Here is a 26,788-nt window from a genome sequence, read left to right as displayed (position 1 = left end):
CCCTTCTTGATTGGTATTCTCTTGGTTTCTTTATGAAGTACTATGGTTGCAGTTGATCCTCCGTAGATTTCTTCCAGGATATTTATATATACTTCATCGACGCCCTGATTCCGCAGTGTCTGATTCAGTAGAAATATCAATAGCCATGTAAACGCCTTCTCGTAACTAATGAAGCCTATGTATAGTGGTTGGCTAAATTCTGAGCATTTCTCTATTAGCCGATTAATAGTATGAATGTGGTAAATTGTTGAGTAGCCTGTTCAAAATCCTGCTTGCTTTTTTGGTTGATTGAATTGTAATGTTTTCTTAACTCTATTAGCAATCACCTTTGTAAATAGCTTGTATATTATGGAGAGCAAGCTGATCGGCCTGTAATTCTTCAAGTCCTTGTCATCTCCTTTCTTATGTATCAAGATGTTAGCATTCTTCCAAGACTCTGGTACTCTTCCCGTCAGGAGACACCTCGTAAACAGGGTGGTTAGTTTTTCTAACACAATCTGTCCTCCATCTTTCAGCAGATCTGATGTTACCTGATCCTCACCAGCAGCTTTGCCTCTTTGCATGCTTTCCAAAGCTTTTCTGACTTCTTCTATCATTACTGGCGGGGTGTCATCTGGGTTACTGCTAGTTCTTATAGTATTAAGGTCGTGGTTGTCTCGGCTACTGTACAGATCTCTGTAAAACTCCTCCGCTATTTTAACTATCCTATCCATATTGGTAGTTATTTTGCATTCTTTGTCCCTTAGGGTATACATCTGATTTTGCCTATCCCAAGTTTTCTCTTCACTGCTTTGAAGCTTCTTCCGTTTTTCAGAGCGTGTTCAATCCTCTCCATGTTATACCTTCTTACATCGCATACCTTACGCTTATTAATCATCCTCGAAAGCTCTGCCAGTTCTATTTTGTCTGTTGTACTTGAGACTTTCATGCTTTGATGCTTCTTAATGAGATTCTTCGTTTCCTGGGAAAGCTTGCCAGTGTCCTGCCTAACTACCGTGCCTCCAACTCCCACTGCACACTCCGTAATGATACTCGTCAGATTATCATCTATTGCATCTATGCTAAGCTTGGTTTCCTCAATAAGAGCCGAGTACCTGTTGTGAAGCGAGACTCTGAATTCTTGTACTTTCCCTCTCAGTGCTAGCTCATTGATTGGATTCTTGCGTATCAGTTTCTGTCATCTTCAAGTCTAGGCGAATTCGAAACCGTACCATTCTATGGTCACTGCATTGTACCTTGCTAACCACTTCCACATCCTGCACGATGCCTAGGTGTGCACTCATTATAAAGTCTATTTCGTTCTTATTTTCTCCATTAGGGCTCCTCCATGTCCACTTACGGTTTCCTCGCTTTCGGTAGAAGGTATTCAAAATCCGTAAATTATTGTGTTTTGCACATTCTACTAGTAGCTCTCCTCTGGCATTTCTAGCACCGATGCCATGATCTCCTACTGCCTGGTCTCCAGCCTGCTTCTTTCCTACCTTTGCATTAAAGTCTCTCATCAGTATAGTATACTGTGTTTTTACCTTACTCATTGCCGATTCCACGTCTTCATAGAAGCTTTCAACTGAAGGGTCATCATGGCTGAATGTAGGTGCGTAAGCCTGTACCACCTTCATCTTGTATCTCTTATTGAGTTTAGTTACGATACTTACCACCCTTTCATTAATGCTATAGTATTCCTCTATGTTGCCAGCTATGTTTCTGTGAATAAGGAACCCCACTCCCAAATCTCTTCTGTCAGCCAAGCCCCGATAGCAAAGGACGTGCCCATTCTGTAGCACCGTATAGGCCTCATCCGTATGCCTAACCTCACTGAGTCCTATTATATCCCATTTAACACCCTTTAGCTCCTCGAATAGTACAGCTAGACATGCCTCACTAGATACGGTTCTACCGTTAAATGGTGCCAAGTTCAGGTTTCAATGGCGGCCTGTCCGGATCCAGAGATTCTTAGCACTCTCTGCTGCATTGCAGATCTGACCGCTGCCGTGGTCAGTTGCTTTGCAGCTGCTGGGGACTGAGGGCCGTACTAGTGCATGCACCTGCATGGCACATGCGTGCATGCATAATTAAGGGGTAAAATCTACTGTGTCTCATGACAGACAGTAGCCCCTTGCCAATCTTAACGCACTTTTCTTTGCATGACAGTAAACTGTGGTGAGAGTGACTTCAGCGTACCACACGCGATGAGAATGTTTTTGAGCCGATCTTTTTAGTAACTATTACTTTCTTTTCATGGTGGTGCTAATAGAATTTTTGAGGAGACTTATAGCCGTACCCATATAATCTGCAAAACTGCTCAAAATTCGAAAGTCTCCCAGGCATCACAGAAGAGTTGGCAGGTGTGTATTTGTCATTTCCATGAGAAATGTTGCAAACGTAGATACGGGGCACCTTGCTATATTAAACACCAGAACCATGCCTGTGCTATATTAAACACCAGGGGTTGGCGAGCGAACGGAACGGTGCATTTGCACAGCTGACCAATGGTTTTGCGGTCTGATTTACCACCTTCTTAGAGAGATGGCACTACGCTGCTTGCGGCACACCAGCAAGGTTGTCTGTTGTGGCCATGTGTGTTTGGCAAAACTCAAAATTTATCTCACACAGAAACAGGAAACAATGGCATCCATAAGAAACATTGCACAGCATAGTGTGGTATAGTTCGATGGGTTATGCCCAAGCAGCGCCTCCTCTATTTTTTCAGTGCCCAGGTGAAAGAGTGCATTTCAGTGGGAAACAGTTATCAGTGTCAGTGTGCCAATTCGCCGCCAGGCGCCGCCTTTGGAATAGACATGCCGCCGCTTTATCTCTCGCTGAAACGAATATGGGGGCTGCATCTGAAGCTGCTATACGATTTGGTTTTCGGCTGTATTCGCACTGAGGAAGATATAATGGAAACGTGTCGCGACTACTTGATCGAGGCGCTCGCGCGTCATCTGCTAGGCTGCTACCAGATAGCCATGCCAGTAATCCGTGGAGGATCGTTTTGTCACCATGGTGTTTGCTTGACTGAGGGTTGCTTTTTTGACTCAATGAAAGTCTACTTTTGAGAGCAGCCTTTGCCGGAAACTAATACTGAAAGCTTGGGTACCTAATGTTTCCTGATGCTTGCTGCTGTCTAGTAGTGCAGCACATTATATGAAAGCCTGGAGTTCACGCGCTAAATAGCATGAAATACCACTAGACTGCTTCCCCCAGGTGGTCTAAATTTCCGGAGCCCTCCACTACGGCGTCTCTCATAATCATATAGTGGTTTTGGGACGTTAAACCCCACATATCAATCAATCAATCACTAGACTGCTTCCAGAGATATAGGTGATCATCCGTTTCCTTCGCAAAGCTTTTGAGTAGTACGTGTTGTCACCAAAAAAAAAGTAAGTCCCAGAAAATGAGGAGCTATGACAGGTTCTCGTATTTTTTTTGTGTGAGTGCTACATTTACGCCATAATGAATCAGTACCAGCTCGCTTGCCTCTCCGTTTTGCTTCACTATATGCCAGGTGATTTCACCATTTGAGAGCTTAAACAATCAAATTCTGCTGGAACAAATAAAAACAGCTGCATATGTCTTCATTTCACAACCATGGCCGGAGTTTTGAATAGACGCTGTTGTTAAAGTCTAAACTCTAATGCCGACTCTCAACTTGAGCCAAGGTGACAGGCATGAAAAATGTGGCCTGTTGTCAGTTGCTTGAGTTCGTCTGTGTACTTGTAGACTGATTATTATAGCCTCAATATCCGGCTACTCAGCCCAGTTTTTTTTTCTTCCCTCTCGCCCCTTCGGTAGTAAGGAGAGTAAAGGCCAAATAGCTTCTGTCGACCTGGACGCTTTTATCACATGGGATACCCTGCTCAGCCCTGAAAGCACGCATTCATTATGACACAGTACGTGACAACTGTCGCTTGCAAACATGAAAGGTAGTCTTCTTATAATTTATAAAACATTCGGCTTTTAAATGATGGCTACATATTCGGGTGTAGTTAAAATATGTATCAAGTATTAAGAGACCAACTATTCCAACTGATTACTGGAAGCATTCACGCCCGAACACCAGTGGCTGCTGCATTTTAACGAAACAACAGCCTATTAAAGGGACACTAAAGGCAACTATTAAATCGACGATTGTTGAAATAGCGGTCCAGAAGCCTCATAGTGTTACTTTTGTGCCAAGGAAGAGCCTATTTTGAAATAAAATCACGTTTTAGTGGTCTGCTTCGGGTTAGCGCACTTCAAATTACCCGCCTCAAGAAGCGGACCGACCGAACCGACTCGCGTCACTGTTGCCGTGCACAACATTGCCTGGCTTTACTGCACTAGTAGCAGAAGACCGAAAGCAGCAGGAGCCACAGCAGAAACAACGACCATTGATCAATTTACTGCCACTGGCTCCGAGATTCAGACGTTTTTTTTGGTTCAAATGTGCCCAGCTAGATGGCATTGTACTTGTTCCGTAGAACCACGCGAAAATTGAATTTTTTAACCATTCGTGCCATTCCCTATAGTAACGTCCGGCGGTTATTTTTTCTATGAATCAAACAGAAATGAACAAGCATCATTTTATTGCATCCCTTGATGCACAGAAGGTTCTTTATTTAGTGCAGCTAGATCGATTACTAGAGATTAATTGTAGGCGATCCGTCTGATGTCATCGGGATCATTTTGAGGCGCATGTGTTCTTGTGCATTTACCTCAATTTCTCGGTAAGTAGGGCACTGTTGTTGATAATATTTTGTTTTAGATGTTGTCTTACATTGAGCTTTCACTCCGACTTAAATTGGTATTTGACTTTAGTGTCCGTTTAAGGCAAAAACCTAAATGCCTCATCAAAAGCAAAAATTTATCGCCATCGGCGTCCGGTGTCTTCTCGTGTCGGCGGAATCAACATGAGTGATGCAAGAAACCATTATATAAAGACGTCATCATATGATGTCAGAGTTCATAAAATTTTAAGGCGCACTGGAAGGTAACATAACTTGACGGGATTCTATTATATTTCCGCATAGTTGAAATAGGCTGATCACGGGGGCAGTGCACAACCAGCTGAGGGGAAGACAGCTTTTGTTTCGAATCCTTGAGGCAGTAAAAAAACCACGTTGGGCAAAGAAATATCCTGGAGGGAAGCAGAAAACATTCGATGCATTGAATAGGAAGAAAACAAAAGAAGATGGTTTTTGCCTTTCAGTCGTCTCAGGTGAATCTATAAGGGAGCCTGTGAGTTTGTTTTTTTCTTTCGCTAATGATAAATAAAAAGAAGGACAATCTCGTTTATTTCCATCAGATATGCAGAGTGGTACGCAGCAGTATTATATACTAAAGCATACATAGGATGAGATAGCCATAGCTTGAAAGAGAAAATAAAACACGAATGCTGTAAAACTCTAATGTAAATATCGAACCCGTCGCACGGCCCAACAGACTGCTTCTGGAATACATACAGTGGGCATGGAAAGAAACGTGGACATGCTGTATCTACCTTCTTTCCTGCTTCCGATTTATGTCTAAGCGGCTGTAGCCTGGATGATTTATAAAAAAGACAGAGTCATACATGTTACAAAGACCATACAGCATCTTTTTGTTGCCACCACGGTTAGAGCCTGGTGAAAACTGCACACCGCTATGTTCGTGTTATTTTTCTCCCCTTGTACCTGTGAAAGCCGGCGAGAAGCATAAATGCAAATCAACTCGCATGAAAACGCGAATTCAACTCGCACGAAAACGCGAATTTATGAGCTTCCTAATACGCGCGGCTGCTCAGCGCCAGCTTCCCGTGGCGAGCGGAGGTAGAGCACGCGCTCGACAGCCTTAAAAGAGCATTCGCCCAGGCACTGAAAAAAATAGGAGGCGCTGGCCCAAGCTGACAAGGACAAGATGATGGCTAATATCTCCAACTAATCTGCTTTTCTGGGAACCATTTCGTACTTACAACTTCTCTTGCTCATGGGAGAACCAGCCATTTCTTTTTTGTAAGGAACAGTAATGAGTGAATTGATTAAGTGTTGTAAGCATTACTGGAAAAAGTAAATATGTCATTCGTTAAACACTCTTCTTCACTCTAAAAAAAAAAGAGCATGTTACTGCCCCACATTACCTATGAAAGAAAGATTACAGCTACCAAAAAAAAAAAGTAATGCTACTACTTCGGCCATTACTCCCTGGGAAGAAATTTTTGAGTGCCTCTATGCTCCAGGAACCCACAAAAGCAATTGGTAACATTATGGTGGCCTAAGGTTGCTTCTAAAGTAACATGTGGTGTCTTCTAACTCTGTAGCACATAGCAAAGCCATTCTACTAAATGTGACACAAAATAAGACTTCATCACACTCTCTGCAAACAAAACATATCTGAACTTGCAAGAAATGTACAGTAATTGTGACAGCACGCTTCTGCCAATATAGCACAACATTAATATCATGTCTAACAAAGAAAATGAGCCCTTAAATTTACACTTCTTTCCTTACTAACATAGCAGATGCACAAATTTTGTTACCCGCAGGTCGTGGCATCAAATTCCGGCTGCCGCGGCTGCGTTTCTGATGGAGGCGGAAATGTTGTAGGTCCGTGTGCTCAGAATTGGGTGCACGTTAAAGAACCCCAGGTGGTCGAAATTTCCGGAGCCCTCCACTACGGCGTCCCTCATAATCATATGGTGGTTTTGGGACGTTAAACCCCACATATCAATCACCAATCAAATCATCAATAAAAGAGATGCTTAATTGGCATGATTCCGGAAAAAAAGAAGGTTCACAAATACAACAACTTTATTTTTCTTGATGTACTGAGCGTGATTAATTTACAAATTATAATGTATTGACTGCTTCTTAGACCTATGAGAAATTTCAGTTTCTGCGTGAATACCAAAGCTAGCACAGTTGAATGGTACATTGTAAACCATACAATACACCTTCATTCATTTCTCATTCATTTCTTTATGGCAAAACCCAGGTACATCCAGACAGAGGAGGTCATTATTTTTTACTCATTCCGACCTCCCATTCACCAACAAAACTATCGGCTGTGCAGCACCAACCGAACCAAAATGTGTGGCAGCTGATTCTGGCAGCAAGGCTACAATGTGTTGTGATTCGGTATGGCAAAATGGCCGCGTTTTCATTGGAACCAAATTGACATGGCACTAGGTGAGTGAAATATGAAAACGTATGTTTGCCTTTATTTTAAATTTGTAAATTCAATCTCGCCCCCCCCCCTCCCTTTTTTGCATGCATCACTCTCCCAAATTCTTTCTTTGCATTCACCTAAGGCTCACACAAAGAACACATTGCATAGTAAAACTTGGAGGCTAAAAAATAGTTCCAGGGCCCCCTTAGCGCCAATGTATAGAAATAGAACGAAAATATCTGGAACGCTTCATTCATTGAACACCAGGCGGCGTCAAACCCCCCAAATGTTGGCTTTCCCCCGCAAGAAGTTGGGTTTTCCTCACGGAACGGTTTTTCCAGCATGAATTTGGGAGAGCCAGTGGTGTAATTAGGAGGGCACCATATGTAGAAAATAACTACCGATTGCCATCACGATTCCTCTTCGTCATGCATGACGGCCCGCCCTGTGGCGTTGCCGCAACGCATTCTTGACGCAATGACAGCTGCGAAATAAATTGACCTGCTATTCTTCGCCAAGCTGGCATTAATTAACACACTCAAATGTGAAGCACAAAAGTCGGACGTGCCGCTGCATACAGCATCAGAAGTCAGTGTCGTAGCCCCCCCCCCCTCCAATCTCTAGAAAATTTCGAAATTTGCATGTATATGCACGCATACAAACACACACACTAATGAAGGTGGGCGGCCGAGATTGAACCTATGGTTGAAAAACTACCATGCTGCATTGCTGCCTCTGCGATAGCTCTGCATCGTATAATAGAGCAATGGTATGGTGCCCTGTCTCTTTCTCCAAAACGTCTCTGTAGAAAATTTAAAATTAAACTTTAGCACGAACATTCACTGAAAAGAACGCAAAGGCAAAATTTTCATAATTTCTTTGGGCCGTAACTAGAACATGCAATGCTGTTCTGTGCAAGTAGTTAGCAACCAGAGACCATATTAAAACAAAACTAAATGTTTTGTCCAGTTATTCGGATGATCTCGTTTATAATGGCGAGAAATTTTAGCTCAAGGTCACTTGAAGGTCACCGGCAGTGGGAGTGAAGACTTTCATGTTTGATAACTACGAAGAAAACCCTATATATTGCCATGAAGATGGCTCCCTCGTATTATCATGAAGCGATGCAGTGAACTCAGCTTGTAGACCGCAAATATGCTAAATTTCTGAAAAGCCGTATACCGAATTATACATGTCAAACTAATTTCCCCTTACTCCCCCCCCCCCCCCTTTACCCTGAGTTGTATACCAGAGAGTGCGAGTGTAATAAGACACCACTTCCCTTTTTTTGAAAATATCATTCAACTTTTTTTTTTTTACTCTCACACGTCAGCGACATACTTTAATCTCACTTCCAAGCTTGCGTGAAAAGTTAAATTGGCAGCGAAGCTACTGAAAAGAAAAATGGGCCAGACAAACAATGAGTAAAGTTTTTAATGTTTTCTTTATAAATGCCAAAGTAGAGTTTTTAAAAAAGTACTCCTTACCTGCTGCTCGGAGACACGAAGCTCGCCGAACACAAGCTTCTGTATGACTTTTCCAATCAGGATCAGGCAGCAATAGGCCATGTTGATCAGAGTCTGCAAGAAAAAGCAGCTCATCATGACTCATTGAAGCAACACAACGTACAAAATATTATTGGGAATCATGTGAACACCTGCCCATTCAAACAAAAAAATCTTCGTACAAATTTGGTAAGCAACCTGCCTCACATCTACAGAAAAATAAAGTAAATGCGGCAGCTTGTCACAGGCCAACAGAGAACATCCCCATAATGAGGCGATATAGTATCTTGCTCGATCCTATTCCACTCTTATACATGGCAGCAGAAGACCACCTTATCCTACTGAAAATTTAGAAGAGGCCTAAAGACGACTCTTGGCGGCTACTGAACCACCCTCTACATCTGATGTTTTACAGAAGAAAAAATGGCGGGAAAGGCTGGTAGCACTTTCATATACGACAGAAAAAAAGAAAAAACTTTTGACAGTACTGATGCAGAAGGCAAGCTATATTCATCCATGGTAGATTAAACAGAACTTGTCTTTGTCCTATGTACAAAATGATGCTACCATTAGCCAATCTCTATTAATAAAACCTTAGCTTGCTTTTCCATCACTTTCTCATAGCACAAGCCCACATGAAAGTTTCATCTTTCTACCAGCTTTCAAATTTTATTATAAGCCTTTCTACTATCATCTCGCACTGACGGAACAGCTGGGTATGAATCATGCAGTTCAAGTAGAACAAGACTTTAAACTGCTGCTTCCATAAAGTAGCTTCATTTGCTATATTATATATACCAAGCAGAATAATTTTACACTTTTACACATCTCAAAACTTTCTTCGCATTATATTATGTATCAATGCTTCCGAAATGGCAAGAAGCTTTTATTGTGATAAAAAGGCATGTGAGAAAGAGCTCAGAATCTACAACTGTTCCATTTAATGACTAAATTGCATTCTAAAGAAGCCAGAAGCTCAGCCCAACAACTCCTCAGCATCTACAGGATGCTAATGCAGACCAAACATAACAAAAATAGAATGCCACGCAATAGACTCTCAGTAAACAAAACCCAAAGGAACCAGAAAAATGTGTTCTATTTAACAGGAGTTCCGTTTACTGAGAGGTGAACATGAGTGCAGAATACAAGCTCGAAACCAAGCATTGCAAAGGCAATAGTTCCGTTTAACAGATTTCCATTTACTGAGAGTCTACAAGTCCTGGACCAGTAGTTTTAAGGCAAAATCTAGAATATCTCTGGACGTGATTTTACGAATTAAAAAAAAAAAAAGAAGCTTGATAGAATACTTTCCTACTGAAAGCTGCCTTTAAGAAGGTCGTATAAAAAGTGTTTGTGGCTATTTTTTTGCCATAATGCTGTCTGTTTAGTGGTTCACAGACCTCTTGATCTAGCCCCCAGCCCCCTGCCCACCCCCCCTCAATATTTTTTTATATCGCACGGTACGTCGACCTCCAGCATTTCCTCTCCATCGAAATGTGACTTCCATGGCTGAGATCGAATTCTTGGTTTTTGGGTAAACAGCAGAGCACCGTAATCACTGTACCAGCAATAAAAAGTGCCCCATTTGCAATAGAAACTAAACCTACAGATGTATGCAGGTAGTACACCATTCTCAACTGCATAACCATAAATAAATAAATGAATGAATAAATAAATAAACAATTTCCCAGGCCTGTAGATGAGAAATACAAAGAATACAAAAAATACCTAAGCAAATGAAAATGTGGGTTTCCTGTTACGAATATGTCAACTCCTGGCACAAGTTTTGGAAAGATGCCTTTGTATGCTGTCATCCTCTGCACTTTGTCGTATTTTAAGAAAGATCAGGATATTTTTCTAGTGCTTCAATTATTGCACATTTATGAAAAAAGTTTTTTCATTTTTTTTTTGTAATCAGAAATGTTGCACTTTTAGCTTAACTTTTTTTGTTACCGCGCAAAAATGGTCATTTTTCATATGTCTCGGGAAGATTGTTTTTGTCAATTTGAAAAAAAAACTAAAGCACGCATAGTGGCATACTAAATATTGCACAATGAAGTGCTCTTTCCAAAAAATATGTTTTAGGGCAACAGAAATGTCTTAGGATATAAAATGTGAGAAGTGTGTGATTTTTGTTTGCCAGCTGGTAAACAGTACAATATAAAACACTATACATGCAAAAATATTCAAAACAAAAAAAAGTCAGAAGATACATTATGAATGTAAATGGCCCAGGAATTGTATAAAAAGTAATAAATGTTGTACAAAACGTTTCTATTCACACAGATGAATAAATTCAGAACCGGGGTACTGCTTTATTGCTCGTCCCATGCGGTGAAGCTTTGCTTGTTTTGCGTGAGAAAAAAGTGAACTCTTACACTTTTCTCAGTAATTTTTTTTTTCTGTGATAACAGCCTGCAGGTGTTCCAATGTAGATGGATGCCCGTGATGTGAATGATCTCTCATTAAATCATATGTCCAATAAGCTTGGCGATTTTGTCTAGCATCATCCTTTTCCATGAGCCAGCTCACTCCGCATAGGTTGGCATATGCATACATATGCATCCATATGAATATGCATCTAAACATATTTTTTAGCATTTTGTACATCATATAAAAAAAAAGAACAATATCGCGCGCAATTCTAAGACTTTTTCAGACTGCTCTGTAGTCAGGGCCAAGATGTGCTCCGGCAGCCTTGTTGTCGTTAGGAGAAGCTGTGCAGCCGGCACCAGCCCTAGCAAAGTGTGGACCTCATAAGTAACCAGACTAGCTATAAGATTGTGCACAAAGGCCGGCAGCTACGCACTTGTGGTAGAAGAGATAACTTGAGGCCATAAACAAAACAAAGCCATGAACGGCTGCAGATGTCTTTAGCTGACGCAAAACATTGTAACCATAAAACTTCAAACTGAGGTGTTGTCATCCTCGAACTCTAAGCTCGTGCTCACTCAATTCAGGTGCAGTTGCAAGACAGTTTAGGCACGTGTGCTCAGATTTGGCTGCACGTTAAAGAAACCCAGGTGATCAAAATTTCTGGAGCCCTCCACTACAGCATCTCTCATAATCATATGGTGGTTTTGGGATGTTAAACCCCACATATCAATCAAATCTAGCAGCACGGACGCAACGCGTGCACCATATGGCGCAGGCGTCGTCTCCTGCTCAAGCGCTGCTCGCGTAATGAGCCCCGCGACTTTCTCCCATAGCAATCTTAGGGACAACTGCACGTGCCACGTGACTGCCTTCATTAGAGAAGGCAGGCGTGCGAGTGAGGTAACAAGAGATGTGCGGTCTAATGTGCCAATACCACGATATGATAGTGAAATCGTACCACACATGACCACATATGAACGTGACCACACACGAACAGTATTTATGCCATGGCAGAGTTTTTGTGCTGTAACATTAAAAAAAGTAATGATCATGCCGCCCTATCTGGTGGTATTACTTCTATCGACCGCACCCCTAAAATGAGTGGCTGGATCCGCCCCTGGTGACACATATTAAGCAATAACAGCGAGCATCTATAACCATGGTATGGATGTCTAAAACTAAGTGGCGGAATCTGCATCAACATACATCAGTGGGAACGAACCTTAAAAGAATGGAGGGAAGGACAGCGAGTGCTAGAATGATTTGTTTTCTAGGCCACTCTGGCATAGATGATATATGCCAGAATGCTTTGAAACAATGTTTACCATTATGCGAGTCACCTAGTCCACAGTTTGCTTTCAGAACTATCAGAACTACGCGGTGATCATATATGATCGCGTTAATAGTGACCAAGGGTTCATCCAGAGCAGTTGCAAGAAGCTATATAGTTTTTGACAGTTCAAGGCATGTGTGGCGTAACAAACACGATGGAAGCCATCAAGGATAAAGAGTGATTATACATTCTGATGGCTGGACAATTTGTTGCTCACCAACACAGTGGATAATAATAATGACACAAAAAAGCAAACTGCCAATGAAGACGTGCGTCCCGCGCAGCCATGCAGTGAAGGAAGCTGCGAGATTATTCTCACTATAATGCGAACTAGCAGAAGAACCATGCGATTGAGATGTAGACATGAAAAGAAGTTAACAAGAAATCACTTGTCAACTTCATTGACATCAAGAGAAAAAGCAGCAGTTTGCCTATTAGAGCTTCAAGAAGAGTTGCCCGGTCATAAAAAATAGGCAGCAACTACAGAACACGACAGGCCCATGACAAGAGGAGTGGGTCAAATCTTTCGTCATGGTTACCTTCAGATACTATCCACTGCAAAAGAATGAGTGCTGCCTAAAAACCAGACATTCACACACAATCAAAAAGCGTTTGTGGAATAAAAAAAACCTGATCATATTTACAAGTTGACTCATTTACGAAGAGGGCGACGTGAGCTGACAGGCAACAGTGAGACAGCTTTTTGGCAGCAGGGGGTGGGGGAGGTTTAAGTGCTGGGAGAGGATGGAGTGTGGTTTAGCTTTGGTAGGCTTGGTGCATTTGAAAAACAACCTTGAGCAACGCAACACCTCCACAATGACTGCTAGCTGCAGTATTGTTATTTATTAACTTTTTTTTTGCGGGAAATGTAAAAATGCGAAAGCAGAAGAGTTAAAGAAAAAAACAGTCTATAATACCAAACGATACCTTCTCAAAGCCAAATCAGCCATAACGGAGCTGAACAAAGGAAAAGAAAGGCCGTGGCGCAATGAGTAAACACGCTCGGCGATTCCGACGCCCGATAGGGCCGCTGACAGCTCTGAAGTAAGAGCACTGCCGGAAGTAAGAAGCGGAAGTTGATGGTGCCAGCCTCCCCTCTCCTTATTTCAACTAGGCCGGCGTCGCTTCCGCGAGGAAAAAACGCAGCGGCGACCCTGTTACGTAAGCTCCTTCCGAAGTAGGCCAGGAAAAGTTACATCACGAGCGTGGCCCGCCTTTCGACAGAGAATCGCGCGGGTGAATCGAGCCCGTTTATAGCAGGGGCTACACACGCAACAGCGGCGCTTTCGAGATCAGCCTAGCGGCGCGCGATCGCGCGGTTGCCCGCTCGCAAAGCGCTGTCACGTGGTGGTGGTGGTAGGAGGGTGGTGGTAGGAGGTCGCGCGGGAGGTATAAGGGTGGGGGGGGGGGGGGGGGGGGTTACAGGGCTCGACGTTCGAGCGATAAATGTTGCGCGCGCGATAGCAGTCGCCACGCTGTCCAGGTCGAGCTATTTTGATCTCGCGTAGCGATGCTATGGTGCGCTCACCTATGAACACTAGCAGTCGGAGCTAGCAGCACGAACGCCCCGCCGCGGTGGTCTAGTGGTTAAGGTACTCGGCTGCTGACCCGCAGGCCGCCAGATCGAATCGATTGATTTGATTGATATGTGAGGTTTAACGTCCCAAAACCACCACATATGCGAGGTTTGACGTCCCAAACCACCACCTATAGTACTTTAACACGCACCCAAATCTGAGCACATGGGCCTACAACGCGGGATCGAATCCAAGGCTGCGACGGCTGCATTTCTGATGGACGCGAAAATGCTGTAGGCCCGTGTGCTCAGATTTGGGTGCACGTTAAAGAACCCCAGGTGGTCCAAATTTCCGGAGCCCTCCACTATACGGCGTCCCTCATATGGTGGTTTTGGGACGTTAAACCCCACATATCAACGAAATCTAGCAACACGGACGCAACGCGTGCTGCATAAGACACAGGCGTCGTCTCCTGCTCGAGCACTGCTCGCGTAATTGAGCCCCGCGACTTCTTCCATAGCAATCTCTGGGGCAACTGCTCGTGATACCCGACCGTCTTCATTAGAGAAGGCGGGGCGAGCGAGCGAGGTAACAAGAGGTCTAACGTGCCAATACCACGATATAATAGTGGGGAAACTCCAGGCGCTTTTTACAGTTGGCCGATACCTTGTTGCGAGCCGCGCATCGCTGCAGTCAGTGAGCCACAACGGCGGGTGCGAACGATTTCACTGTATACAGGAGGAAATGTTCGCGTCACTGATCATCTGCAGCACCGGCGTAGCCGGAGAGGGGTCAAACACCCAAAATTTACTGGTTTGCATGTGTGTGTGTGTGTCGATATATATATATATATATATATATATATATATATATCGACCCCCCCCCCCCCCCACTAATAATGTCTGCCTGATGGGCACCGAACATAACAGTACAACAGTGTTGATGGGAAACAACGCGAAAACGGGACGAAGTAAAGAATGACCACGCAACAGAGGCTTTTGTGCTGTGTGGTCATTGTTTACTTCATCCCGTTTCTGCGCTGTTTCCCCTCAGTATCATGTACCAACTGGCCCTTCAAGACGCCCTTCTACAACAGTGTTTCTTCCTTAGTAAACGTGTAAATAGAAACCCCAATAAAAACTAATGTGTGTAGCCAGCTAAAAATCTGGATTTATTAGTATGGAGATTTAGAATAACGTTCGCAGGCGTTGCTTTAGAATAGCATTTGCTGCCTCTAGGGAAATGTCGAGGGACTTTCGCCCCGACCACAAAACCAAACGCACGGAAGCTACGCACAGCACTTCGCGGGCCGCACGCTACTTCGGAATTTCTGCGGGCGGGCCGCAAGCGCATACGGCGGCTCGCGCTACGACGCATGCGCAGTGGCAGCAACCGCACCGCAAGGGCTTGCCGTGCGCTATTCTAAACCTGCCACTTGCTTCCTCCGTCACGTGAAACCGGGCCTCTCAACGCACGAACCCTCACGGTTGGTGGTCGTTCGTGCACGAACCAGCAATCACAAATACTGTATATTTGCGCCCTACTAAAACACGCAACGTATTTGACCTTCAATAATCCCCGACGTGCACCTCACGGGGCTTCGATTTAATCTCCTGAGGTCCTAACTATGGGTTCGGCTCGTAAGCACGTAAAAAAACAACACACAATTCATTCGCTGGGTTTAACGTTCTAACACAGTCCTGTATTAATGTTATTTTTTCATTAATAATGTGTCTAACAAAAAATAGCTCTTAACATTCCTACAACACTGGGGTTATTAGATGCGTCTCGGCACGTTTTCGGCAAAACGTACCACCCCAGCGTTGTAGGAATGTTAAGAGCTATTTTTTTGTTAGGCACATTTTTAATGAAAAAATAACATTAAGACAGGACTGTGTTAGAACGTTAAACCCAGCGAACGAATCGTGTGTTGTTGTTTTTTGTTTCTTTACCGCTAATACAAATAACTTTAAAAGAAATACAACACATTGGCTTTCTCGAAACTCCAAATGCACAGCGACGTCATGACGCCAGAGAGGGCTGTCCAGAGTAAGTCTACCTGTAGCATAAACCGAGGTTTTAGCACATGACAGTCCGACAACACTGCGTTTATGTACACAAAGTGGCTTCGGGGAGTCGGAGCAGCCAGCAATGAAAGCCGACAACAGCTCTTGTTGATTGGGGAACTCCGCATTAACTCCGAGTCTGTACGACCATGACTTCAATAAGGTACAATGTACGCTTTCGATGCCTCCGACTTGCTAGCAGCGATGCGCGACCCTTAAATGAAGCATTGGATGTGTGAATATTTCAAACTTCGAATATTCATTAGATACGCAAGGAACCTTTACCATTCGAACATCACTAAACCTCTTAACGAGTGTTGAAATCGATGCAAATAATTACGAACCAGCGCTACATATCGCCACATTTGATGCACAGATAGACCAATTGTGATCAGACCAAATGCATTGTGTACGAGGCCAAGTACACTATTGCCACAGGGTGCCAAAATTATGCAGAACACCACAGAAAAAAAACCGGCGAGCCACTGCAAAATTGAAAATAAATGTAAAACAAAAAAAAATGAAAACCCGTGGGAGCATTATTGTGACGACGAAACACCTGCAATGAACGCCGTGCCGATCACTTGTCGTTTCTCCTCCTGAATGCATGAAAGAACATGATCCGAGGATTGAAACATGACGCGAAAATTAACACATAAAATTAATATTCGGCACAAGCGTGGCTAGTGTGCCGTTGTTTTCGTTGTCTAGGGGAATTGTGACGCGCACCACGGTGTCGCTGCAAGCAGATATTCTCTGCCGAAACATCAAATGCAAAACTTCACTCTACATTACTTGCTGTACCAACTTTTTCACGAGTGCTTGCATATTCCTTTTTTTTTCTTTTGCAAAAGTCATTAGCTGCATCTATTAGTATTCGAATATATTCGAAAAATACTGCATTCGATTCGCGGTTGTTTCTCATTATTCCTACTCGCTCTAAAGTTGAGCATTTCATATTTGTACCGCTATAACGAATTACGCTACAACAAAATTTCGGCCACAACGAATAATTTTCGCTTCCCCGTCAGCCGCCCATAAAAAAAAAAAAACAGTGTGGAATGTCACAAGCGACAGCAATTCTCGCCCGCGCGACCCTTCGTTCAAGGAAGGCCGCCTTTGTGTTGGGGAAGATGACTTCCGGCGACAGCAACGGCGCCGCCGCGTCTTCCCTACACTTGTACCGAAATGCGTGCCCCTTTCGGTACAAGTGTAGGGAAGGCGGGGCGTACGCTACAAGTGTAGGGAAGACGCGGCGGGGCGTACGCTACAAGTGTAGGGAATACGCGGCGGGGCGTACTTTTTCGGGGCGTACGCAAGCGAAGCGGGCCGTCATCGGTGCCGCGAGTCTCGCGTAGGCGGCGGCGAGTGCGGAGTGTCGCGTGCAACGCACGGCAGCAACACCGGGCACCCTCGTCGCCTGCCAAGACGGCGAGAACTTCAGCGGCGCCCCGTCGGCTCCCGTACGTGAACCGCGAACTGGGCCGTATACGGAATCGAGATTTCTCTTTGTGCAACCGTTATTCGAGAGAACGATCTTCTTTTTTAGTAATATTATTTCGTTTGTTCATTTTATTTTTATTTTTTTTATTTACGTCCCCTTATGTTAACAATCTGCGCCAGTTTTATGTTTGTACTTGCAATGATATTTTTTTTTCTTTTAGAGCATACTTAGTAGGGTTTTTTTTTTTGCAGTTGTTATATTTTCATCGCGCGAATCTTTTTGTCCGCTTAGTCCACTTTGGTTATATTTCGCCCTCGTTCTTATTTTAATTAAATGCATTGTGTAGGTATGTTTAATCAAATGTTCATGCTTAATCAGTTTGAGAATTGCCGCGAAATTTCGATACCAACTCGGTCATTTCTTGACGACTCGTGACACCCAGAGCGCACGGCCATTTCGTAAAACAACAACAACAACAACAACAACAACAACAACAACAACAACAACAACAACAACAACAACAACAACAACAACAACAACAACAACAACAACAACAACAACAACAACAGGGTTTTCATCGGATACGCGCTTTCTGGCACCACACGCACATCCCGTTAAATTCATGGCCTTTGAGATGCATCGGCAAAAGCTCGCCCGTCCACCAGGATGCTGCCAGTGGACTTGATTCGCGATCTTCAAGCACGCCGGCACATGTTTTCGACGCCGCGCTCAAAACAAAACTACCGCTCGTCGTCACTATAGCCCTGCGATCGTGAATGACAACGACGTGTCGCGAAGGCGCACACGAGTGCAGCGCGCACCTATAGTCCCGGTGTAAATGCACTCTGCCGCAACCGCGGCGAACACAAATGCGGCCGAGTCGATCATGGGCGACCACGAGAGTACCACGCGCGCAGTCAACGTGCGCCGACTCAACCCCACATTTCTTGCCGTAACGACGCGAATAAAGATAGCAACGACGCAGTCACGCGCACGACCCGCGAAGCGCGCGCAATTTCAAAACGGAACCGCTGCGCGCAGGAAACCGCGGTCACTATCGTCTTGCTCATCGATGGCAAATACGATCCGAAGGTGCACCGCTATCACAGCCGTAGATTGAAAGCAATAAAGCCATGAAACAACAGGAAGCGTTATGGTTTTTCATGTCGGCCACTTATCACCACGGTAGTGCGGAGCTTCGTCACTTTCAGTTGCAGGATGGCCTCTAGCGAAAGCTTTGGCACGCTCGTTCATGGCGCTGTGCACTCGTCTTGATTGACATGTGGGGTTTAACGTCCCAAAACCACCATATATGATTATGAGAGACGCCGTATAGTGGAGGGCTCCGGAAATTTCGACCACCTGGGGTTCTTTAACGTGCGCCCAAATCTGAGCACACGGGCCCACAAAATTTCCGCCTGCATCGGAAATGCAGTCGCCGCAGCCGGGATTCGATCCCGCGACCTGCGGGTCAGCAGCCGAGTAACCTTAGCCACTAGACCACCGAGGGGGGGGGGGGGGGGGGGGGGGCTACGCACTCGTCTGAATATCGTATTTTCTTCTGTATAACCGGCCCCTGCATATAACCGACCACAAACCACGGGAGGAAAAAAAAAAAAAAAAAAAAACCTGCGTGTTGACGCAAGGCCTCCTCCTCTACATTGCCGTGAAGCCAACTTGCGTGCCAAAATTCTCGCCCAATCCGCACCCCGACTTCAGCTCCTAATGTTCTGTATATTTTGGTCCCGTTATACGCGAGAAAATGCGTTCACTCAGTGTTCGGCCAGGTACGGCTCAGTTGGCGAGAGTTCAATACATGCACTTGCAAGAATGAAAGGACGAGTCATAATCGTCAGATATCTTACCTAGTTTTGTGGTGTGTATAGATGAAATTTCGTTACAACGAAATTCCGCGACAACCAATTTTCTCACGCGTCCAGTCAATTTCATTGTAGCGAATTTTGGACTGTATAGTAAATGAAACACGCGTTACTGAAAGGCGCATACGAACGACTAATTATGGAAGTATACACAAAAAGAATCCGGGTAAACACAAAATATGAAAAGCTCCGAGGGTCTTCTTTTTTCTTCCTTTGTATGAGAATAAATGAACAAAAAGGAAAACCGGAGATCTTGAACGAGAACGTTGATAGTGGCCGCCGAAGTGCATACGTACAAGTTTCGTCGCATCACACATGCATGCGAGACACAACCCCGCCCATGGGCAACCTTTACATCTTGTTTACACAACGGCGGCGGCTGCTTTCCCAGTTAACGGGCCTTATTAGAGCGTAACTTTCTCGGCTTCCTCTCTCTTTCTTGCTACTCAGGTTTGCTATACGATGTGGTGGAAACGAGCGAAAATAAAGATCGAGAAGCAGCAACGAGCGCTCGACAACGTATGCGTCACCAGCTCGTTCCTGCGTCACCCCTTCGCACGTTTCTTTGTGTTCTCTCTACTAAAGGCGGCACTTTGTCGTGACACACAACTGCTTTTAGATGCGATGTCGCGTAATTGACAGCCAGCGGATGTGCGACTTCGTGGGCAACGATAGAACAATGCGCAATAAATGAAGAAGGAAGAAACCTCTGGCGTATAAAGGCCGTCAGTGAGCGCGACTGAGGACTGCTACCTTTTTGAGGAGCCGACCGTGGCCACCAGGGGGACAGCAGGAAATGCGCTACAATAGAAGCGACGGCTAGGGCACCCCGTGAAGAAACTTACAGGGTGCGCTCAAATAAGCAATTAATAATAATAATAATAATAATAATAATGATGATGATCGTTTCACAGTGTACTCTGTAAGCACATGTTTGTGCGTTGAGTGTAGCAAATGTTTTTTTTTTTTTTGTCTCTATTAACGCTCACTTTGTAAACTGAAACATTCAGTGTTCAAACAAACGTAACAAGACACACATTACCCGCTAAAAAAATGAAACTTTAGGTTCAAAAAATTATAAAAGCTGCGACGCTACAATAAATGTTCATGATAAAAGACACAGAACTCGGTTATCCTGCGCCTTGTAGTCGAGCGATATAGGGCAACAGAAAGGAGAGCGGGCTATGCGATCCAAGTTCTGAAAAAAAAAAAAACTTCAGTTCTGAGGGCGAGCACAATATTTAAGTAAAGCTGAATACGACTATGATCTACACAGATATATGATTACTTGAAAGTGCCGGGTTATTGTTATTATTGTTTTTTACAGATGCTAGTGTTCAAGTATTTTTAGAAACGACGTAACTAGTACTCGTCGGGTATTCTATATGTCACTGCATTAGGTAATTCATCCGCAACGCAATCGTAATTTTCGGTCTCTTCGAAAGGCGAGCTAGCTCTTCTTCCAACTGCGTTTGCAAGTATAGATACAGGGGAACGACACTTCCATCGACGCGATGCCCGCGCGAGGCACGATGTGAAGAAGTGGTGATGGAAGTTGCTCGTTCTTAAACATTCCTGTCTGCCCAACCCCATGCTTCAATTGGTGCCGCCGCAATCACCTCAATTGATTCCATTCATTCGTCTCCGCGCTGGCTCCCGACGTATACTTGTAATACACCGCATAGCGCAAAAAAAAAAAAAAAAAATCCGTCCCCGCGAAGCCCTATGCATAGCTGCTGCACTTCGGTAATGCGCTGGGAGTGAAACTGCTTGGAGTACATGATGGGGTGGAGTATACCTCCTCATCTCTCATCTTTGTCGATATTTCGCGACCACGCGGCAGCAACCGCTGGAGAGCTAAAACAACAGGCCAGAGTGTCACTGCGAACACGCCAGGAAGGAAACACTCGTGAGCCTCATACATAACCATTAACAAACGAAGTTGCACCATGACCGAATAAAAAAAAAAAAGGCGCGGAAGTGCTGGTGGATGTATTATATATAGAAAGACATATTACAGGGAGTCTTTTAGACGAGTATGAAGCAATCACGCCCGCACAAATATCAATCGCGAATGGTTCTGCCCAGAGATATGCCTCATACGAGGATTCCAGCGAGCCAACGATACACGAGTATGACGCCTTTAGACCACGCATGTTTGATAAGAAAGCTCCAACGGGCTGCAATGTACTTATGTGCAAGATTTTCCAGTTAAGTGCACGCACGCACGCGCATCAGGTTGCTATGAATCATCACAAGACTATACGTTTGCCGAAAGCGTGCTTTTCCGGAGCTGTAAACTGCGTCAGCATTCACGGCAGAAGAGGAGAGTGACGTAATCCACTTAGCGCTCGTCGCGTATAGGTCCAGACGGTGCCCAGGGAACAAGAAGGGAAAGAGTAAAAAAAAAACAAACAACTGAAATGTATGCAATTTTCGCCGCCCGACACTTAGGCCAAGCGAAGTACCACGGGGCAGAAGCAGAAAGAAAGGAAATACGCCAGTACGTAGCATGCCATTGTCTCAGATATTAGAGAAGCGGAAAAGGCCTCCACCTGCAGAACGCCGGGTGACTCCGCGCCGTATACTGTCTGTCCTCAGATACGTGATCGGAGTCTAATTATGTGCGAGGTGACTTTCGCGCGCCTGATGGCGAAGTTTTTGCGGCAATAATAATAATAATAATAATAATAATAATAATAATAATAATAATAATAATAATAATAATAATAATAATAATAATAATAATAATAATAATAATAATAATACCCGGTCTTCTACGTGCCAACACAACGATGCGAGTATCGGGCCAAGCCGTAACTTGGGGTTCCGGTTCTTACTAGTGTCCAACTTTACAAGCTTGACATTAGCCTCACGAAGTATGTGAGGATGAGGCGAAGTAGGCGACGGCTTATTTGATGGACACAGCATGATACCAAAAGCGCCGAGTCAGAGGTGTTCGGCAGACCAGATGTGAACCTTGGAACTTCACTTTATAAATAAACAGGGCGCCTTGACATCGCTATGCGCACACGTTTTCAACGCTGAAATGACCTACGGAACAAATACCACGAACGATTCAATAATTACTCTGTACATATCGTGACGTTTAGTCTTCAGAGTGAATGGCATCGAAGCATTTTCGCAGTTTTTTTTTTGCGCAGCAAACAACAAAACAAAACAAACACCCCACAAATCAATTAACCATTATCTAATGCACCAGTCGCGAGCGCTAGCCGGAAAGCGAAAAGCCAAGTTTACAATGATTATTAAGCTCCAGCAACACATTTGCCAGTGACAGGTGTGGCAATTAAACAAAATTAAAAAAAGTGCAACCTACAGGACGTTTCCTTTTGGCGAGAAATATTTATTGAACCTCCTCTGAAGCAGGCTGCTACCGTCGCTTCTTGATTGATATGTGGGGTTTAACGTCCCAAAACCACCATATGATTATGAGATACGCCGTAGTGGAGGGCTCCGGAAATTTAGACCACCTGGGGTTCTTTAACGTGCACCCAAATCTGAGCACACGGACCTACAACATTTCCGCCTCCATCAGAAATGCAGCCGCCGCAGCCGGGATTCGATCCCGCGACCTGCGGGTCAGCAGCCGAGTACCTTAGCCACTAGACCACCGCGGCGGGGCTCCCGTCGCTTCTTCAATGGCTACTGTGCGTTACATATTTAAATCAAAGAACATTAGTTGTCATTAGTTTTGTACACAGCAGGACATTCTGCTTCCGCGGCAAGAAAATCGAGCAAGCAATGAGGTTGCGTTACGTGTATACAGATGAGCACGAGCTTGAAACGCGAGTGCGTTAACACTTAAGACAATACAATGGCATTTCTCCACACAATTATGATCCACTGAGCAGAACGGAGCCGCTTGGAGAGAACGGTGGACAGGGCAACAGTGCATTTTGTTCCGTCGCTTGGACACTGATCCGTTGAGGACTGAAAGATCGCGAACAACACGGAACATAGTAACACACAACACCACAGACAAATGCCCCCGGTTCCTATAGTGTTTAAGAAACCGGACTAAACAAACATGCATTTGCACAAATAAATGTACACGAGCGTTGCGGCATTTAGACCCCATCGTGCCGCCGACGACGTGATTTGATGCCGCGACCTCGTGCTATAAGCGGAACGCCATATAGCCGGTCGCTCTTCGACAATCGACGCGGCCTTCTTGTTCCGGGCACGCACCTGGTACAAATCCGGCGTTTACCTTCTTTGGTGCACTAAAATGGCTGGGTATGACAAAAGGACAATGAAAAAAAAAAAGGTAACGGGTTATCCTCAAGACACCAGCCTACGTCTTCACGTTCAATGCGGAAGGCGTGTCGTCGATGACATTCAATGCAATCATCAGCGAGCCTTTTACCGCACAACTGAATCAACAAACTCTGTATTGCTGATATTGATTGATTGATTTGACTCTGTATTTTTGATATTGATTGATTGATTTGTGGGGTTTAACGTCCCAAAACCACCATATGATTACGAGAGACGCCGTAGTGGAGGGCTCCGGAAATTTCGACCACCTGGGGTTCTTAAACGTGCACCCAAATCTGAGCACACGGGCCTACAACATTTCCGCCTCCATCAGAAATGCAGCCGCCGCAGCCGGGATTCGAACCCGCGACCTGCGGGTCAGCAGCCGAGTACCTTAACCACTAGACCACCGCGGCGGGGCTGTATTGCAGATATTTTTACTTACTTTGTTACCTGACACGTTTTACTTTGTTTTTTCACTAATGTTGTCTCAGTGTTTGTCATTTGGTCATTCCATTTTAGTTCAGTCATTCACGTCAGAACATGAATGACAAAAAACTGTCATTCATGTACATAGTGCTTATTCAAGCAGAACGAACTCGTCGTTTCACAAATGATGCATACAAAAGATGCACGACAGCCTGCATTGCACCGAGAAGCCCAAAATGTTGCAGGACTGGTTTGGTCAACCGGACACTTCCACGGGAATTGCTGCAGAGTCGACCGTACGTGCACTCGCATAAGCAATCGCTCTGCTGGGCGAGGTACAATAACCCTCGACACAGCCGCTATACTTGGGAAGCCTCGGGGGACCTTAGTCTCTCTCTCTCTCTCCCTCTCTCTCTCTCTCTCTCTATCACACACACACACACACACACAGACACAGACACACACACACACACACACACACACACACACACACACACACACACACACACACATTATATATAAACATGACACGTGACTTCATCTGCAGCATAAGAGCCGTATAACAAGCGAGTACATTTGGAACATCACTACAAAATTCGATGGAGGAGAAATAAAGGCATACAAACCTTGTACCCACTTTAAAATAAACAACCAACGAAAACGTATGCAAACGTCGGAGTAAATGTAAACTTTTTTGTTAAACGTTCAGCATACAAGAGCTGCTATATGATGAGGGAGGGTCCAACTATTACTTGGACCATCTGACATGAACCTGAACATAAAATACACAAGATTTTTTTTTTCTTGCACGACGGGCCCCATAAAAATGCAACTGCCGTGGCTGGGATTCGAAACGAAGACATTGCTCGTCGCAGCTGGTGCACAATCACTATAAGCTCGTCCACAATCAGCCGTACGCCTGCCTGATGTAAACTCCTTTCACTGACGGAGGACGAATCATTCTGCGGTGGTCTAGCAGCTATGTGCGTATGACACACATGGCGGGCACAAATAAAATCGGCAACTACATTTGAAGGTTGCGGGTTCGGGCTCCACTTCTGAGAAACAACAAATAATGTATTCCATCCTTTCTTTGGCCTACTTGTCTATGCTTTCCCCGGCTTACTTGTCTGTTGATGTCATTTGGTTGCGTCTTGCAAAGAAACAAACCCCTGAAACCATTGACCTTCAATCGTTCCACCTTTTGTATGTGTATATTAAGTACACATTTAGTTCTGCGTGTTGTATTCAAAGATGCTTTTCTGATGAGCTACATCTGCCCCTTTCCGTGTCGTATCATCGCTTTCGTCGCACGACGCCTTGTAGTGGGTACGAACAACAGTTCATGGGAAACCGGGAGAAAGCAAAGACGCGTTTCTGCTGCGTCTCCTTCTTAGTGCTCACCATTTGATTCCACAGTGCCGCGTCGCAGCAGTGCACATATATAACGGCAAGTAACCAAGTTAGCCATTCAAACTTATTGCCGAAGATATCCTTACAGACGACACAGCAACCACGATTTACTGAGTCACCGAAAGAACGCAAACATGAACGAAAGCCCTATTCCAAATATGCAAAGGCATCTCTATCAGCCGCAAAAAGAGAGAGAAACCGGTAATCAACATTCTGTAAGCGAAGTGGACCCCGCCCACGGTAGCGATTGAAGTGCGACGGCCAGCCTCTCCCTCGCGGGAGAACTGCACCGAGCACATGCGACGAAGGATGTCGGTTGCAAGCGAAGCAGGAGCAAACCTCAAGCACATCCTTTCTGCAGTGTTTGAAGTGCAACGGCAACACGCCACGCCCTTTGGTGGCCGCGTGGCGGAACGAGAAGCTTTCTCCCGACGAAGAAAAATGGGAACGGGCCGCCTGCTGTCAAGTGACATCTGCCAGACACAAGGCCATCACGGGGGGACCTTCGCGGAGGAGTTCCGTCGACGGCGGAACTCGAAGGCTGCCGTACATTTGGAGGCAGATCCCCGCGACCAACAAGGACACAGCGTCAAGGACAAGGCCACCCAAAGGCGCGCGCGGCAAACGTTCTACGCCCCCACACAAGCCGAGCCGTGCGAAGGCGTCGTCGATGAGGCCACGTCGAACGTTACGGCGTGCCTGAAGGCGAGCGGTGCGTCGCAGGCAAATGCAAAACAAATAAGGAAGGGTGAGAGAAAGGCACTGAATTTAAGTACTGCACGGAAAGCCGGTGACAGAGACTGTAAGACAACATACACGGGAAACGGGCTTCAAGACCAGAAAGCAATAAGCGAAGACAATCACAAAGCGACAATGCAAAAGCCATTGCAACCTGTTCGTTCGCACTTTGAAGCCGACCGACAGCCAGCTCGCTTTTGGTTGAAAACAACTAGGCCACCAGATAAGAAGATATCGTCGGTATACCTGTTATGTGAAGAAACAAAACGAAATGCAAATAGCAGACACATACCTGACTGGAATACGATACATGCATATCCAAGCTAAACAAGGCGATTGAAGTTTTTCGCATGCTATATGCGAAACCATAATCAACAACGTTTGAAAACATCACAAAGTTCCCCGCGGGAGCAAACTACTCTAGCTGCGCAACACCGAGGAAGGTCGCGGCAAGAGGCCAAAGAAAACAAAGCTTCCCAACGGAGCCACGCCAACCACTTGGCACTTCGCGCACAGTGTTGAAGCAGCATGCGAAAAGAAAGTATATTGCAGCACATACAAAGCGCGGCATGAAGCGACCGCTCATGCCCAAGCTGAATCTCCCACACGAGCGCACGCGGCCGAACAGGGGGCTGGGGTGATGCGGCGACGCCGAGGTCAATGAGCGGCGCGGTCGGACCGCTC

General features: G+C 45.0%; 1 protein-coding gene across 2 annotated transcripts in view; it reads right to left on the bottom strand.

Annotated features, from left to right (window-relative positions):
* LOC119176206 (E3 ubiquitin-protein ligase AMFR) overlaps positions 1 to 26,788 on the bottom strand; it is a 155,955-nt gene that overhangs the window by 82,572 nt on the left and 46,595 nt on the right. For both annotated transcript variants that reach the window (XM_037427379.2, XM_037427381.2), the window contains exon 2: positions 8,610 to 8,702. In XM_037427379.2, the coding sequence (XP_037283276.1) occupies positions 8,610 to 8,702 (93 nt within the window). The remainder of the gene's footprint in view (positions 1 to 8,609; positions 8,703 to 26,788) is intronic.

Source organism: Rhipicephalus microplus, chromosome X (assembly GCF_043290135.1).
Source record: "Rhipicephalus microplus isolate Deutch F79 chromosome X, USDA_Rmic, whole genome shotgun sequence".
NCBI lineage: Eukaryota > Metazoa > Arthropoda > Arachnida > Ixodida > Ixodidae > Rhipicephalus > Rhipicephalus microplus.
The sequence above is the reverse complement of the archived record's forward strand: the minus strand, read 5'-3'. Positions and strand labels throughout refer to the sequence as shown.